General features: G+C 43.3%; 2 protein-coding genes across 4 annotated transcripts in view; one reads left to right on the plus strand and one right to left on the minus strand.

Moving 5' to 3' along the window:
- ADGRF3 (adhesion G protein-coupled receptor F3) overlaps positions 1-514 on the minus strand; it is a 39,701-nt gene extending 39,187 nt beyond the window's left edge. The window contains exon 1 of one of the 2 annotated variants that reach the window (XM_058426415.1): positions 416-514. The gene's annotated coding sequence lies outside the window, so the exon portion shown is untranslated. Of the gene's footprint in view, positions 1-247; positions 338-415 lie in introns of those variants that run through there. The other variant, XM_058426414.1, reaches the window with a different exon arrangement.
- A 151-nt stretch (positions 515-665) lies between these two features.
- Positions 666-16,448, plus strand: part of SELENOI (selenoprotein I) — a 47,460-nt gene continuing 31,677 nt past the window's right edge. For both annotated transcript variants that reach the window (XM_032172462.2, XM_058426416.1), the window contains exon 1: positions 666-825. In XM_032172462.2, coding sequence (XP_032028353.1) covers positions 769-825 — 57 coding nt within the window. In that variant the 5' untranslated portion in view covers positions 666-768. The remainder of the gene's footprint in view (positions 826-16,448) is intronic.

Raw genomic sequence — 16,448 nt, forward strand, 5'->3', positions numbered from 1 at the left:
AAGGGTCCTAAGCAACATAGACCTGAGGGGCTTGTCTCCAATGTCCTTTCACCTGTCTTGCAAGTCCCTCTGCTGACCGCACAAAGACTCCCGTGGCCCCGGCAACAGCTCGGCCTTCTCTACATCTAACCACGTTTACTAAATTTCTACGGCATGCAGCGCACCGAACCAGGAGCTGGGAGCGGCTCGCGGTACAGACCTCCTTCCCCTTTTACTTCGCTGCAGTGGGAGAACTAAGTCCTCTTACCTGAGGCACTGCTGAACTGGCTCGCAAGCAGTCACTCTACCCCCGAGACTAAAATGGTATCCCCCAGATCTCCACTCAAGTGTGGATACCACAGAAAACCCACCTTCCCCCGGGACCCGGAGCAAAGCCCACTGGGAAATTGACCTTTCACCCCCTCTCTTGCCTTACCTCAGCTCACCAATTTTGACGCTAGCAAATGAAGCGACGAAGAGACCTGGAGGCGGGACTTAGTGTTGCCTGATCCACGCCGATTGGACAGCAACGGTGTCGGGGGGCGGGCCGCTCGAGCGGGCTAGCAACCCCCCCTCGGTGGGCGGGGAGAAGCGTGGGCTGCGCTTGCGCACTGAGAGGCGGCCGAAGGGGCCGAGGTGGCTACGCGTGCGCGGTGGGCGGAGCGCGGCTCTCCTACCTTCTTTGCCAGCCCAGTTCTTCCCATCCTTGCCCAGCGGGTGTGGTGCTCGTGTGTCACAGCCTCGTAGCCGGGAGTCGCTGCCGAGTGGGCGCTCAGTTTTCGGGTCGTCATGGCTGGATACGAATACGTGAGCCCGGAGCAGCTGGCTGGCTTTGATAAGTACAAGGTACCGCGGGCCGGTGGACGCCCCTCTCCCTGCTCCCGGCCTCGCCCAGGCGGCTGAGGGGCCGGCGCGGCGCGGTCCGTGTCACCTTGTGCCGCGTGGCTCCGGGCGGGCTGGTGGGCGTTCTTCCGGGAGTCCTGCGGGTCCTGGGGATTGGGGGTCGGGGAGCGTGGGAGCATCCTAAGCCCGCCGCCTGGAGTCGGCACCCCCAGGAGATTTCCTTTTCCTTAGGAGAGCGCTCAGTGATCATGGAGCGAGGGAATTCCCTTCCTATTTTTTTAAACTTATTATTTTCGTAAGCCCCCGAAAGGATGTGGTTCCTTCTGTTATGTCAATCGCCTTCATTTTAGTGAAGTTTCCACTCGCCTTTCATGCATACTACTTCGGAGGAGGAGATGATCGTTTGGCAGATGAGGCCCGGGAGGGGAGCGACTTGCCGAGGCCATCCTGCTGATGCCTCCACTTCTGCTCCCGGCAGGGACTTCCTCAGCGGCAGCTTGTGGCGCTAGGGCCACCAGATGAAAGGGAAGTGCACAGGAAGGAGCTGTGGAGTGGAAAGAGCGCGGGCTTTCGAGCACATACAAACCTGATACGAAAGTCAGATTTTATTTCGTCTTGGGCACGTCATTTTAACCCCTCTCAGCCTCTCTTTTGTGTATGAAACTGAAAGTAATAGCTTCTGCTATGCAAAATGATTAGAGGAATTTATGAAGCGCCTGGCAACATACTAGGACCCCAGTAAATAAATGCTGGTGGTTAACTTTCCTCCAAATCTGGTTCCCATCCGCAGTTCCTTTACCAATGAATGACTCTAACCATCCAGTCGGCCAAGCCTGAAATATGGGCTTTAACCCTTCATCCTTGTTGTTATCCGTTCATCTTCACATCTTAGCTTAAATATTGCTTCCTCAAAGAAGCCCCCCCTACGTGCCCCTTTCCCCCTTAAATGTGCGCTCTCTTGGTTTATGGAATTTTTGCTTTAGCGTGTCTCGCCATTAGAATGTAATGCCCAAGTCATTAGAGTTTTCTTGTGGACCATCATGGCTTAAGCACAGTGCTATGTGCATACTAGGCACCCAGTAAGCATTTGTGGAATGAATGAATAACTGAAAAAGTCATAATGGATTTTAACTTGAGTTAAAAAAAAAAAAGCAAGGGTTCTTAGAAGGTCACATAGCATGTTTCTCTGCTTTCAAGCCGTATTGTGCCATACCATTCTGAACTGAGGTGATGACTTGTCTTAACATTTTAAGTGGAAAGAGGGTCCAGAGCCTTCTTGGTAACTCGGCCCAGTGCTTTTCAACTTTCATTTTAGAAGGCTATTAACCCAGATACCTCCTGTTTTGCCTTAAGCTCTACCCCCTATTTTGTTGTCTGTTCTGCAGGGTAAATATTGACATATAAAACATTTCTTCCTTACTAGGGTCTGACTTTCTAAGTGCCAATAAAATAAGTATTTCAATGGGAGCAGTGTTTGTAATAGGAAATCTCCTTTTTCTTATAAAGAATCTTCCCTAGATTTATATTTTCAACTAAATAAGTGTACTAATTTACTAGAACTTTTGTGTAATTTTCTTTTCTGATCTTTCCCCCTTTTTTATTATATAAGTTCCTGTATCTGACAGCAGATGACTTCCTATCATCCTGGAAAACAAAGGTCGATTTAGCAAGCGTCCAATGTTCACTAAAATAGTTTGTTGATATTATTTTAGTTATAATGAGGCTTCCTTGGGGGAAAAAAAGCACACATTTATAACCTAAATATTCTTCTATTGCAATTACTCAATACTGCATTTATATTAAAATTATGAATCCAGTGGTATCCAAAGGAAAAATCCATGTGATCAGTTTTGCTCGAACACAAATCTCACAGATCTTTTTTTCTTGTTGCATTCCCCTTATGTTGTCTTTTTTTTTTTTTTTTTTTTGAGATGGAGTCTCACTCTGTCACCCAGACTGGAGTGCAGTGGCACGATCTCAGCTCACTGCAAGCTCCGCCTCCCGGGTTCATGCCATTCTCCTGCCTCAGCCTCTCCGACTAGCTGGGACTACAGGCGCCCGCCACCACGCCCGGCTAATTTTTTGTATTTTTAGTAGAGACGGGGTTTCACCGTGGTCTCGATCTCCTGACCTCGTGGTGCGCCCGCCTTGGCCTCCCAAAGTGCTGGGATTACAAGCGTGAGCCACCGCGCCCGGCCATAAATGCTTATTTTAAAAAGTCTTTTTTCCCCATAAATGGGTAAAGATTGAAAACACTCAAAAGATATTTTGTATTCCCTCATATGATGCTTTATAAGAGAGATGTAAAGAAGAACTGATACTACAAAAGCAGTTGGTGGAAAAATTACTTTTGAAGTAGTTTAATTTCTTTATCTTCCCTAGAGGTATATCTGAGAGCTACAGTTGGAAACCTGGCAGTTATACAGAATAACTGCTGAAAGGGGTGCACACGTGGAGTAGAAATTAGGTTTCTGAAGCAGGAAACTATAAGACAATTGATTTTTGGTATGGAAGAGCATGGGATAGATTCTGTGTTATGTATTAACACTCGTATTTACTATTGTGTTACTTAACACAATTGTATTAAACAGTTAGTTGAATATTAGTTGAATGTCTACTTTCTCTTTCAGGTCGTGAGCTTTAAGAGGGCAGGCCCTATAGCTGACTTTTTTTTTTTCTTTAATAACATGACTGAGGTCTAGCACAGTACCATGATCAGAGTAAGTGCTAAACCAATATTGAAGGAATGAGAGTGTAAAAGAACCTAAACCATTTTGGAAGTATGGTAAAATAAATAAATAAATAAATAAAGCTCTATGTCTGGATATTGAAAGGGTGCTTTTGTATTTTAAATGTGAAGATATCGGGTTTAACTACCATTGCCATTGTTCTCTGTTGCTTATTAACTAAGGTAACTTCAGAGAATTATACTGAAGGATTTCAGCCTTATTTTTGCCCTCCATCCATCCTTTGTTTTGGACAGGTTTTTGTTTTTTTTTGTTGGAGATGGAGTTTTGCTCTTGTTGCCCAGGCTGGAGTGCAATGGCGTGATCTCAGCTCACCGAAACCTCTGCCTCCTGGATTCAAGTGATTCTCCTGTCTCAGCCTCCCGAGTAGCCGGGATTACAGGCATGTACCACCTCACCCGGCTAACTTTGTATTTTTAGTAGAGGTGCGTTTTTCCATGTTGGTCAGGCTGATCTCGAACTCCCAACCTCAGGTGATCTGCCCTGGCCTACCAGAGTGCTGAGATTACAGGCATGAGCCACCACACCTGGCTTTTTTTTTTTTTTTTTTTTTTTGAGACGGAGTTTTGCTTTTGTCGCCCAGGCTGGAGTGCAGTGGCGCGATCTTGGCTCATTGCAGCCTCTGCCTCCCGGGTTCAAGCAGTTCTCCTGCCTCAGCGTCCCTAGTAGCTGGGATTACAGGTGCCTGCCACCACGCCCGGCTAATTTTTGTATTTTTAGTTGAGGCAGGGTTTCACATGTTGGCCAGGCTGGTCTCAAACTCTTGACCTCAAGTGATCCACCCATCTCGGCCTTCCAAAGTGTTGGGATTACAGGCGTGAGCCACTGCGCCCAGCTCTTGGACAGGTCTTTATAGTTGAGGGATTTTTTCCCCACTTATCTAAGGGGGAAACTGCAAGCTTTTTTTTGCCCTGGTTTGCTCATCTAACCTTGGGAAGGCAAAGTTTTAATTGATAGTGTAGCAGCTACTTTCAAATTGTATCATTTTGCCTCAGGGAGGAAATGTTCTGTGAAATATCTTGTTTCGTTTGTTCAAGAAAGTTATTTGTCTGGGCACAGTGGCTCATGCCTGTAACCCCAACACTTCCGGAGGCTGAGGTGGGAGGATGGCTTGAGGATAGAAGTTGGGCAACATAGTGAGACCTCATCTCTACAAAAAAAAAAAAAAAAAAAAAATTAGCCAGGCATGGTAGCACGTGCCTATGGTCCTAGCTACTTGGGAGGCTGAGGTGGGAGGATCACCTGAGTCTGGAAGTTGAGCTGCAGTGAGCTATGATTGTGCCACTATTTTGCAGCCTGAGCAACAGAGAAAGACCCTGACTCAAAAAAAAAAAAAAAGTGTGTGTGTATAAATATATATATAGTTTCATGATGAATTGGTTTCTGATATTATGGTAATTAATTAACTTGGCCCTCAACAACAACAACCTGATTATAGGAATCATGATAATTGTGAATTTATTAGTATTACAATTAGAGGTGGTAAAGAGAGATTGTGTTTGCATCTTAATGGTAATGCTAAAGAACCAGAATCTGGCCTTTAACCTTACTAGTTCCTGAAAATTTCATAAAAAATTATTTGTATTCTTATCTTTTCTTAGAGACAGGGTCTTGCTTTGTCGCCCTGGCTGGAGTGCAGCGGTGCAATCATAGCTTACTGCAGCCTTGAATTCCTCAGGTGATCTTCCTCCCTTGGCCTCACAAAGTGCTGGGATTATAGGCAGGAGCCACCGTGCCTGGCCATCATACAGTTTGATTTTGTTTATTCAACAAGCATTTATTGAGGGTCTACTCAGTGTCAGGCATAGCATTTGGGCTGCAAAATTAAGCTAAGTTGAAATTCTTGTCTTCAAAGGACTCAGTTTGGTGGCATGTGAACATGTAAATGAACAGTTATAAAAAGTTAATAAGTCCAGTTAGGCAAGTGCTGGCTGCTATGGAAGAGGAGAGGAGGTGTGGTGTGTGCCTGTAATCCCAGCTACTTGGGAGGCTGAGACAGGAGAATCGCTTTAATCCAGGAGGTGGAGGTTGCAGTGAGCCAAGATCGTGCCAGTTCACTCCAGCATGGGTGACAGAGCGAGACTCCATCTCAATAATAATAATAAAAAAAATTAGTGTCTTTCTCTTAACAGTCCAGATTTCTGGGTTCTCTTGAAAAAAAAAAATATTGGACAATACTGGCCCTGAACTTCCTCTTGACAAGAATCAGCTGATGCTGAATAGTGCTTAGCTGATTCTGAATAGTGCTTGCCCTCTTTTTATCTGCTCTCTAATTTGCCATTTCTCTACCAGTGCATATGCTTTATGCAGGAATACTTTGTTCGATTTACCTGCCAGATCCCTGTGATTCTTGATTTGAAAATACAAGATTGGCAGAACATGGTGACTGACTAGCTGGAGGTGGTGTAGAGGGCCACATAAAAGACGGGGAGGAGTCTGGGATGACTCAGGTTCTGGTAGGATGATTGGGTGGACAGACGTGGTAGTCACTGAGGCAGGGTTTTATGAAACAGCATACTGTTTTATATATATAATTTTAAAAAAATACAATAGTGTTTTGCACAGGTCACTTCTCTTGGATGGGACCACATGAAAGTGTGGCTTATGGACTTGGAATTAAAACAAAGAAAACTTGTAAAGAAATCTCATTTGTGAATGAGTTGTCCTCTATTAGAGGACATTTCTGTAAAAATTTCAAAGATATGAACACTTTTCCTTTTAGAGCCTCAATAGAAACAGCATGAGAAATTCTTGATCTTTTGATTTTCATTTATTATGACTACAAGCTGACTACAATACACGATTTTAATTATGGCATTGCTTGGATCCATTACAGTTAATTGAAGCATAACTTATCTTTAATTGTACCTTGGTCACCTTGACTAGATTTGGGGAACTGCCCTCTCTTCCCTGTAAGTACATTAGTAAGGCTTGAAATGTATTCTAGTTGTCTTAGTGATTTACACATGTCTGGCAGAAAGAATTATTTCTGCAATTGGCAGAGACAAGAAAGATGGGTGGAAAACTTCTGCAGAAGGGGAGAGATTCAGTGGTAAGAAGATGGCTACTACATTTTTAGGTGCTATTTGGAGGAAACATCTTGAATGGGATCTTTTACTACCTTCTGAAATAACAGTTCACTGATGATGGCTTGTTTCTCTAACTGCTGTAGTGCTTAAATATTAGAAATTCTTTGCTAAATAAGAGTTTGCCTACTGCATAAGGGAAACTTGGGGGAAGGTGTTCCATTCAAAGACACCCATGGGAACCAAGGCACATAGACTGGAAAGACCCTGGTATGTTAGAAGCACAAGGAAGTGGTGGGTGTGTAAGTGACCAGGCCGAGCCTTGGGAGCTCAGTGAGGGAAAACAATATCATCACAAATATGAATAACAATAATAATGATAGCAAACATTTATATATTGTATACTCTGTGCCAGGCACTGCTTTAAGTGCTTTATGTGTATTATCTCATTTAATATTCACAACTGCCATCTGAGATAGAGGTACTGTTTTCCCTGTTTCACTGAGACACTGAAAATTTAAGTAACTTGCTCAGGGTCCCACAGCTAGTAAGTGATGGAGCTGAGATTTGAGCTCAGGCAATCAGTCTGTAGTCCATGTTCTTCATGCTATTCTGCCTCTCAAAACTAAGAATGAAGTATAAACTCTGCCTTGTAGGTACTGGCTGTTTATTTATTTATTTATTTTATTTATTTTTTCTGAGACTCTCGCTCTGTCACCTAGGCTGGAGTGTAGTGGTGCGATCTCGGCTTACTGCAAGCTCTACCTCCTGGGTTCACGCCATTCTCCTGCTTCAGCCCCAGATTAGCTGGGACTACAGGCGCCCGCCACCACGCCCAGCTAATTTTTTGTGGTTTTTTTTTTTTAGTAGAGATAGGGTTTCACCGTGTTAGCTAGGATGGTCTGGATCTCCTGATTTAATGATCTGCCTGCCTTGGCCTCCCAAAGTGCTGGGATTACAGATGTGAGCCACCGCGCCTGGCGATACTGGCTGTTTTTGTATAAGATATATAAACATTAGAATAAAGACCTTCAATGACATGCTTAATTGGATGTGTATCTAATGTATGCAGATGGGGAAAATGTAGTGGAAAAAACCTGATTTTGTTTACTCTTTCCCTGGCTTAAAATTATTAGTAGGGGCAAGTGGGCCTGAATTTACTAGTCTTGCATTTAGTTGAGTATAAAGACCATTTCATTTATGATTAGCCCTAATTGAGATAAAAGGCTTTTGATTAAATAATTAGCTTTTGGACTAATACTACATTAAAAAGTTTCCACATACCAGCTGTGTGATACTTAGCAGGTAACTTAATCTAACCAGGTTTCCTCATCTGTGAAATGGAGTAGTACCTACCCCACAGGATAATTCTGAAAACTGAATGAGTTAAAATTTATAAAGTGCTTGGCACATAGTGCTGTGTAAGTGCTGAGTAAATAAATAAAACTTGACATTTGTGATTCCCTGCACAAATGAACATTGGCTAGCATATAATATATCCACACTTATACATATCCCTGATGGTTATACCAAGAGAAACTATTTTCAGATAGGAAGTGAAGGGTGGCAACGTAATGGACAGTTGGAAAGAGTAATGAGGAGTCTGTCTAGCTTGGGTCCCACAGATAGTCTTTGGCTTTAGATTTCTTCTGAAAAGAAGAATCATATGTAATAGCACAAGAAACAATAAATAATTTTTCTCAGATACTGCACCCTATTTAAGATTCTGCAGTGGCTTCCATGTGTTTGATATCCAAATTCCTCAGCAAAGATTTCAAGTTCATTCACTAAATGACCCCTCCTTTTGCCTTATCTTCTCATCTTGTTAGAGCTTAAAGTCTAGCAAGCAAACCTGTTTGTCATCATGACTTGCTTGTATTTGTCTCATTGCTCTAATTCTCCAGTCTTCTATTGCCACCCTCCTCTCTCCGACTTGTTAGATGTAAACGACAGTATTCACTGAAATTAGATCTCCTTGCTCAATGAGTCATGTTCTCTGTGGGCGTAGTTCTTCAAGTCTCTCTCTTTTTTTTTTTTTTTTTTTTTTTTTTGAGAGGGTATCTTGCTCTGTTGCCTAGGCTGGAGTGCAGTGGCACGATCACAGCTCACTGTAGCCTCAACCTCCCCAGGCTCAGGTGATCCTCCCACTTCAGCCTCTCAAGTAGCTGGACTACAGGCGTACGGCACCACACCTGGCTCATTTTTGTATTATTTTGTAGAGATGGGGTTTCTCCGTGTTTCCCAAGCTGGTCTTGAAGCTCTGGGCTCAAGCTATCTGCCTGTCTCAGCCTCCCAAAGTGCTGGCATTATTGGCATGAGCCACCTTGCCTGGGTGAGCCAGCATTCCTGGCCTTAAGTCTTGTATTGATTAAAAGTACATTAAAAAACTTTTTATTTCTGTCCCAGGGTTAATTATCCTTCCCCCTACTTTTTTTGTATTTTAAGTTTAGTGATGTTTTGTTTTAATTAGAGGTAAGATCTCCCTCTGTTGCCCAGGCTGAAGTACAGTGACATGTCATAGCTCATTGCAACCTCAAACTCCTGGGTTCAAGTGATCCTCCCACTTCAGCCTCCTGAGTAGCTGGGACTACAGGCGTGTACTACCATGCCTGGTTAATAGATAGTAGAGCATTACTTGGGGCAGTGGACTCAGTATGATTACTAAGTTGTCCAGAGCTCAGTATTTAGTGCAAAGATGTGTCAGTTCGGTTTTCTTATTGGTACATAGAAGGGATTTAAATACATGTATAAAGGACATACTTTTAGGTCCAAGAAGGTGTTTTCATAGTTTTCCTTATGTTAGAGCCAATTTCCTTCTTAAATTAAGGGGGACTCATTTCTAATCTTCTCAAAAATGGACCCTTCACAGTATATTTAGAAAGTATTTTACAAGTCATTGTACTGCTCCTAGACTAAACCCATAATTGTCACTTGCCTGATAAATTGTAATAGTTTCTAATTGCTCTCTAGTTTGTACTTTACCCCCTTCAAGTCCGTTTTCTACACCATGATCAGAATGGTCCTCTTAAGATGTAAATCAGGATGTTTGTTGTTCTTAGAATAAAATCCAACTCCCTGTGGTCCTGCCAGGTGATGTCTGCCCGCCTCTCCAGTCTCACTTTATATCACCCTTCTATATGATGCTGGAGCTCCATTGGACTTCCTTCAGCATTTCTGATACTTCTGTTGGTGGTCTTTGTACATGTTACTGTTCTCCTGCCTTGAAGGTGTTTCTTGGCATGTATTACATCCCTACCTCCACACACACACACGTGAGTCATATAGTCTTTATTTTGTCTCTTTTTTCCTTTTAAGGTAAAAATTACATATAAATACTGTAATCATTAAGATCTTAAGTGTATAATTTACTACATTATTACATGTGTATATACCCACGTAACCACCACCCAGCTGAAGATACAGAATTATTTCTAGTGCCTCAGAAGGTCCCCATCAGTCCCTCTCACCAAACTACTGTTAGGACTTCTTTTGCCATAAATCAATTCTGTTTTTGAATTTCATATAAGTGGAATCTGTGAAAGCACATTGTCTTTAGCATCTGCCTTTCACTCACTATTGTGTCTCATACATTCTTTACCTGACTGCCTTCTCATCTAGGACTCAGCTTAAATGTCGCCTTCTAGAAGCTGCCTCTGACCGCTCTGACTAGGCACACTTCCTGCTCAACTTGTTGTCTTCTTTTTTGGGAGCTGGTTACCATCTTTACTAGCCTCCTAAGGCTGCCATAAAAATTACCACACACTGAGTGGCTTTAAACAACAGAATTTTAATTCTCTCATAGTTACGGAGGCTAGAAGTGTGGAAAAACAAGGTATTGGCAGAGCCACACACCCTCCAAAAGCTCTAGGCGAGAATCCTTCCTTGCCTCTTTCAGCTTCCAGTAGTTCCTGGCCTGCCTGGGCCTGTGGCAGCGTAACTCCAAGCTTGCCCTCCCTCTTCATATGGCCTTCTTCCCTGTGTTTCTGTCCCCTTGTCCTCTTCTTGCATAATACTCTGATCATTCCCTTTATAGTATTTATCATGAATTGTGTACATGTGGTTATTTTTTAAGGGATGTGGGGAGCAGCGTCTTGCTTTGTTGCTGATATGCTTTGGCTGTGTCCCCACCCAAATCTCACCTTGAATTGTAGCTCCCATAATTCCCACGAATTGTGGGAGGGACCCGGTCAGAGAAATTGAATCATGGGGGCAGTTTCCTCTATACTGTTTTTGTGGTAGTAAATAAGTCTCATGAGATCTGACGGTTTTATAAGAGGAAACCCCTTTCTCTTGGCTCTCATTCTCTCTTTGCCTGTCGCCACGTAAGACGTGCCTTTCACCTTCCACTGTGATTGTGAGGCCTCCTCAGCCACATGGAACTGTGAGTCCATTAAACCTCTTTTTCCTTATAAATTACCCAGTCTCAGTGGGTCGCGGTGGCTCACGCCTGCAATCCCAGCACTTTGAGAGCCCAAGACGGGAGGATCTCTTGAGGCCAGGAGTTCAAGACCAGCCTGGCCTACATGGTGAAACCCCATCTCTACTAAAAATACAAAAATTAGCCAGGCCATGGGGTGCACGTCTGTAATCCCAGCTACTCGGGAGACTGAGGCAGGAGAATCGCTTGAACCTGGGAGGCGGAGGTTGCAGTGAGCCGAGATCGCTGCCACTGCACTTCAGCCTGGCGCCAGAGTGAGACTCCGTCTCAAAAAAAGACAAAAAACAAAACAAAAAAAATCTTTTATAGCCCAGGCTGGTCTCAAACTCCTGGGCTCAAGTGATTGCCCCACCCCACCTCAGCCTCCCAAGGCACTGGGATTACAAGCATGAGCCACAATGCCCGGTCTGTAATAGCAGTCTTGAGGGAAATATTTAGAAGGTCTACATTGATTGGCGTTTTTACAGAGACTTAAGTGAAAGCATTATTAGCGTGACCAGATTTATATGCTGAGAGTTTTAGGAGAAATAGCCATTTTCTTGGATAACTAAGCCAGGATCAGAAGAAATCTGGAGAGGGCAGAAATGAGTTGACTCTAGCAAGATGAAATGTTAAAACTTTAGATGCAGCGTCACACCCGCATTCCAGTAGTCAACCTCATATTAGCATAGAGAAAGATGGCTTTGCAGTCCATGTGAGAAAGGCCTGCGGGGGTTCAGGTGACTGCAGTATGATTTCGTTGTCCTGGGAATTAATAATATCTTGAGCAGCATAAGTTATCAAGGAAGAGGGGCTTATAGTCACGTTCTGCTTCCTATTCATATACCACTTGAAATGCTCCTTTTGCCCTAGACCACATGTTTGTGTTGATTTAACAACAAATTGGATTGTCTGAAGCAGGGGTTGTCAAACTGAAGCCCCCAGTCTGCCTGTTTTTGTGAATACAGTTTTATTAGAACACAGCCAGGCCCATTTGCTTACATATTTTCTGTGACTGCTTTCCTGTTTCAAGTGTTATGTATTTGTTACAAAGACCATATGGCCTGCAAAGCCTCAAATATTTACTATCTAGACCTTTACAGAGAAAGCTCTCCAACCCCTGGTGTATTAAACTAGACCTAGATGATGAAGGAGACTGAAACCATGGCAAAAAGGAGTATAGGAACAGATGATGAAAAGATTTAGGTATGACAGGAAGAGCTGTCTTCAAATATTTGAAAGACTGTAGTTTAGAAGAAAAATTAGGCCTGGTGTAGTGGTTTTTGCCTGTAGTCCTAGAACTTTGGGAGGCTGAGGTGGGCAGATCACCTGAGGTCAGGAGTTCAAGACCAGCCTGACCAACATGGTGAAACCGTGACTCTACTAAAAGTACAAAAATTAGCCAGGTGTGGTGGTGGGTGCCTGTAATCCCAGCTACTCAAGAGGCTGAGGCAGGAGAATCGTTTGAACCTGGGAGGCAGAGGTTGCAGTGAGCTGAGATCACACCACTGCACTCCAGCCTGGGTGACACAGTGAGACTCTGTCTCAAAAAAAGAAAAATTAGACTGCTTAACTTTGTAGAGCAAAATGGAAACACAGGATAGATGATATAGGGCAGGGGAGGATTTTGTTAGTGTATAGAAAAATTGTTTTAACTTTGAATTGGGTTGCTTCTGGAAGTAATGAGTTGGTGAGTTTTTTTGTTTGTTTTGGTTTTTTGGTGATGTGAGGCTTTTAAAATGAGTCCCGATGACTGTTTTACGTCTTCTACTAAATGAGGGTCAGATATACAATGGTATATAAAGTTAGGCATCTCTGAGCTCTGAGGTTTTTCATGGAATGAGTCTATCAAACCCAGCCTGTGGTCCTCAAGCAGTTTTGAGGGCTCTAGCTTACCCTAGCCTGATAGATTGTAGAGCCAAGCAAGTCATGCCAGTTCTTAACTGGATTATCTACCTGGTTCAGGTTTCTTGGTGTTTGCCAAAATGTCACTCCAGTGGAAAATAATACCAGTGGAAATAATAATGTTAACAAACATTAACAAACCCAAATCTAGTCTAGCACCTTTAAAAGTTTGCATTTTATTTTTTTCATGAACGTGGAAGGTTTAAGTCATTCTTCTTCTCGTGGGTTCTTAAGACAGTTTAGAATTTCTTTGTTTATTGTGAGTGGTATGTGACCTTGAAAAATACTCAGGTGTGTAAGGCGAGAGCACAGAGTTTTGCTGCCTTCTATAATCTATTAATCTTTCTTCCTGTTTGAACTCATCAGCTGTTATTGAATGTCAAATAATTGAAATCCAATTAGGTAAACTGGCCTTCTTGTGTCATACTTCTGATCTCCTGAAGTCGAAATTTCATGTTAAAGCTTCAGAATTTTAAAAGAGGAGCTTTTCAAGTCAAAATACCATTCCTTAAAGACATTCTTTTATTTGTATTTTATTTTTATTTTTTTATTTTTTGAGACGGTGTCTCCCTCTCTCACCCAGGCTGGAGTGCACTGGTGCGATCTCGGCTCACTGCAAGCTCTGCCTCCCGGGTTCACGCCATTCTCCTGCCTCAGCCTCTCCGAGTAGCTGGGACTACAGGCGCCCGCCACCACGCCCGGCTAATTTTTTGTATTTTTAGTAGAGACAGGGTTTCACCGTGTTAGCCAGGATGGTCTCAATCTCCTGACCTTGTGATCCACCCGCCTGGGCCTCCCAAAGTGCTGGGATTACAGGCGTTAGCCACCGCGCCTGGCCTAAAAGACATTCTTTTAGATTGAAGTTAAATTATGGAAAGCTGCTGAATGAAAATGAGCAAACAGTTGAATTAAGAACATTGTACAGTTACTTTGTGCACTATATTAGGTATTCATGTGATATCTTAAATGGTTTTCTTCTGATCTGAACTTACAACTTCTGTGCTTTATGATGGATGGTGGACTTGAAAGGGGTGATTTTTCATTTTATTTGCACTGCTGGCTATATTTCGTGGTTCTGGGTGCAGACTTTTGTGAAGTAGAGGAGTGTAGGGCCCTCCTACCTTGTCATTGGCAGCCTGTAGGGGTTCATATTGGTTCCTGGTCCTCAGGTCTGAAGACTTAAATTCGGGCAGTCCTGTCAGTTCAGAACTCTTTCATTCTGCACAGGCTCCGATGGAGTGATATCTATTATGGAAAGGCTTTGTAAACTGTAGACCATCCTGGGCGGCACGGTGGCTCACGCCTGTAATCCCAGCGCTTTGGGAGGCCGAGATGGGTGGATCATGAGGTCAGGAATTCGAGACCAGCCTGGCCAACATGGTGAAACCTTGTCTCTACTAAAAATACAAAAAATTAGCCGAGCGTGGGGGCACCCACATGTAATCCCAGTTAGGAGGCTGAGGCAGGAGAATCACTTGAACCCAGGAGGCAGAGGTTGCAGTGAGCCGAGATCACACCATTGCACTCCAGCCCGGACAACAGTGTGAGACTCCATCTCAAAAAAACAAAAAACAGCAACAACAACAAAACTGTAGACCATCCTACAAGTGAAAGTTGTAAGTTTAGTACATGTTTAGTAAGAACACTAGTAAAATTGCCCTCCACTTACCCATGGGAGATACAGTCCAAGACCCCCAATGGATGCCCCAAACCAAGGATAGTATGGAACCCTGTACAGTAGGTTCTCTATCCACGGGTTCCACATCCATAGATTCAACCAACTGTGGATTGAAAATATTAAAAAAAAAATAACAATACAACAAAAGATACAAATAAAAAGACAATGCAATATAACAGTTATTTACTTAGCATTTACATTGTATTAGATATTGTAAGTAACGTGAGATGACTTAAAGTATATGGCCAAGCGCGGTGGCTCACGCCTGTAATCCCAGCACTTTGGGAGGCCGAGGTGGGTGGATCACGAGGTCAGGAGATCGAGACCATCCTGGCTAACACAGTGAAACTCCGTCTCTACTAAAAATACAAAAAATTAGCCAGGCGTGGTGGTGGGCGCCTGTAGTCCCAGCTACTCAGGAGGCTGAGGCAGGAGAATGGCATGAACCTAGGAGGCTGAGCTTGCAGTGAGCCAAGATCACGCCACTGCACTCCAGCCTGGGAGACAGAGTGAGACTCTGTCTCAAAAAGAATATGGGAGGATGTGTGAGGGTTATAGACAAATACTGTGCCATTTTATACAAGGGAGTTGAACATCCACAGAGAGTCCTGGGGCCAGTTCCCCACAGATACCGAGGGGCGACTGTATATACCATTTTTTCCTATACATACACACCTGTGATAAAGTTTAGGCACAGTGAGTGATTAACAACAACTAAGAATAGAACAACTATAACAATGTACTGTAATAAAAGTTATGTGAATTTGGTCTCTCTCAAAACGTCTGTATGTACTGTACTTACCTGTTTTCTGACCCTGGTTGGCTATGGTTAAAATGAAACCTTGGGTAAGTAAGTGACTGCTGTACTAATATAAGTGGGCTCCTGCTGAGAGGCTGGATGCAGCTTTAGAGCTTCTACCTCTGGCCATTAGAACATTAGAAGCAAACCACATTGTCCATCATCATTTCTTTTTTTTTTTTTTTTTTTTTTGAGATGGAGTCTCGCTCTGTAGTCTAGGCTGGAGTGCAGTGGTGCAATCTTGGCTCACTGCAGCCTCTGCCCCCCGGGTTCAAGAGATTCTCCTGCCTCAGCCTCCCAAGTAGCTGGGATTACAGGCGTGTGCCACCACACCTGACTAATTTGTTTTTGTATTTTTAGTAGAGACGGAGTTTCACCGTGTCAGCCAGGCTGGTCTTGAACTCATGACCTCAAATGATCCGCCCGCCTCAGCCTCCCAAAGTGCTGGAATTATAGGCGTGAGTCACGCGCCTGGCCAGCCCATCATCATTTCTTACTACTGTGTCAGATCGTTTGTCCGATTTATTTCATTTTAGTCAGGATGGGTTGGAGAAATGGAAGAACCTCAGACATGGAGTCTGTTGAATAAACATTTGGCTTACTGGTTGACTCTGCTAAAAGAGTCAAATGTATTTTAAACATTTTCTATTTATTTACTATTTATTTCTATATATATTTCTATATTCTAAACATTTCTATTTATTTACTTCTTTGTTCCATCACACTTTTAAGTCTTGAATGTATTTCTTGCATATTCATAAAACTTATTCAGAAAGAAATTTTGATCTTTAATTATGATTTTAAAAATCAGATACTCAAATGATTACTGCTTATTTTGTATACATACTGAACATACATAGAAAATATAAGCAAAGGTGGCCGGGCCCGGTGGCTCACGCCCGTAATTCCAGCACTTTGGGAGGCCGAGGCAGGTGGATCACCTGAGATCAGGAGTTCAAAACCAGCCTGGCCAACATGGTGAAACCCCGTCTCTACCAAAAATACAAAAACTAGCCAGGTGCTGCGCGCCTGTAATCCCAGCTACTCGGGAGGC

This window comes from Hylobates moloch, unplaced genomic scaffold (genome assembly GCF_009828535.3).
Source record: "Hylobates moloch isolate HMO894 unplaced genomic scaffold, HMol_V3 SCAFFOLD_13, whole genome shotgun sequence".
Classification (NCBI taxonomy): domain Eukaryota; kingdom Metazoa; phylum Chordata; class Mammalia; order Primates; family Hylobatidae; genus Hylobates; species Hylobates moloch.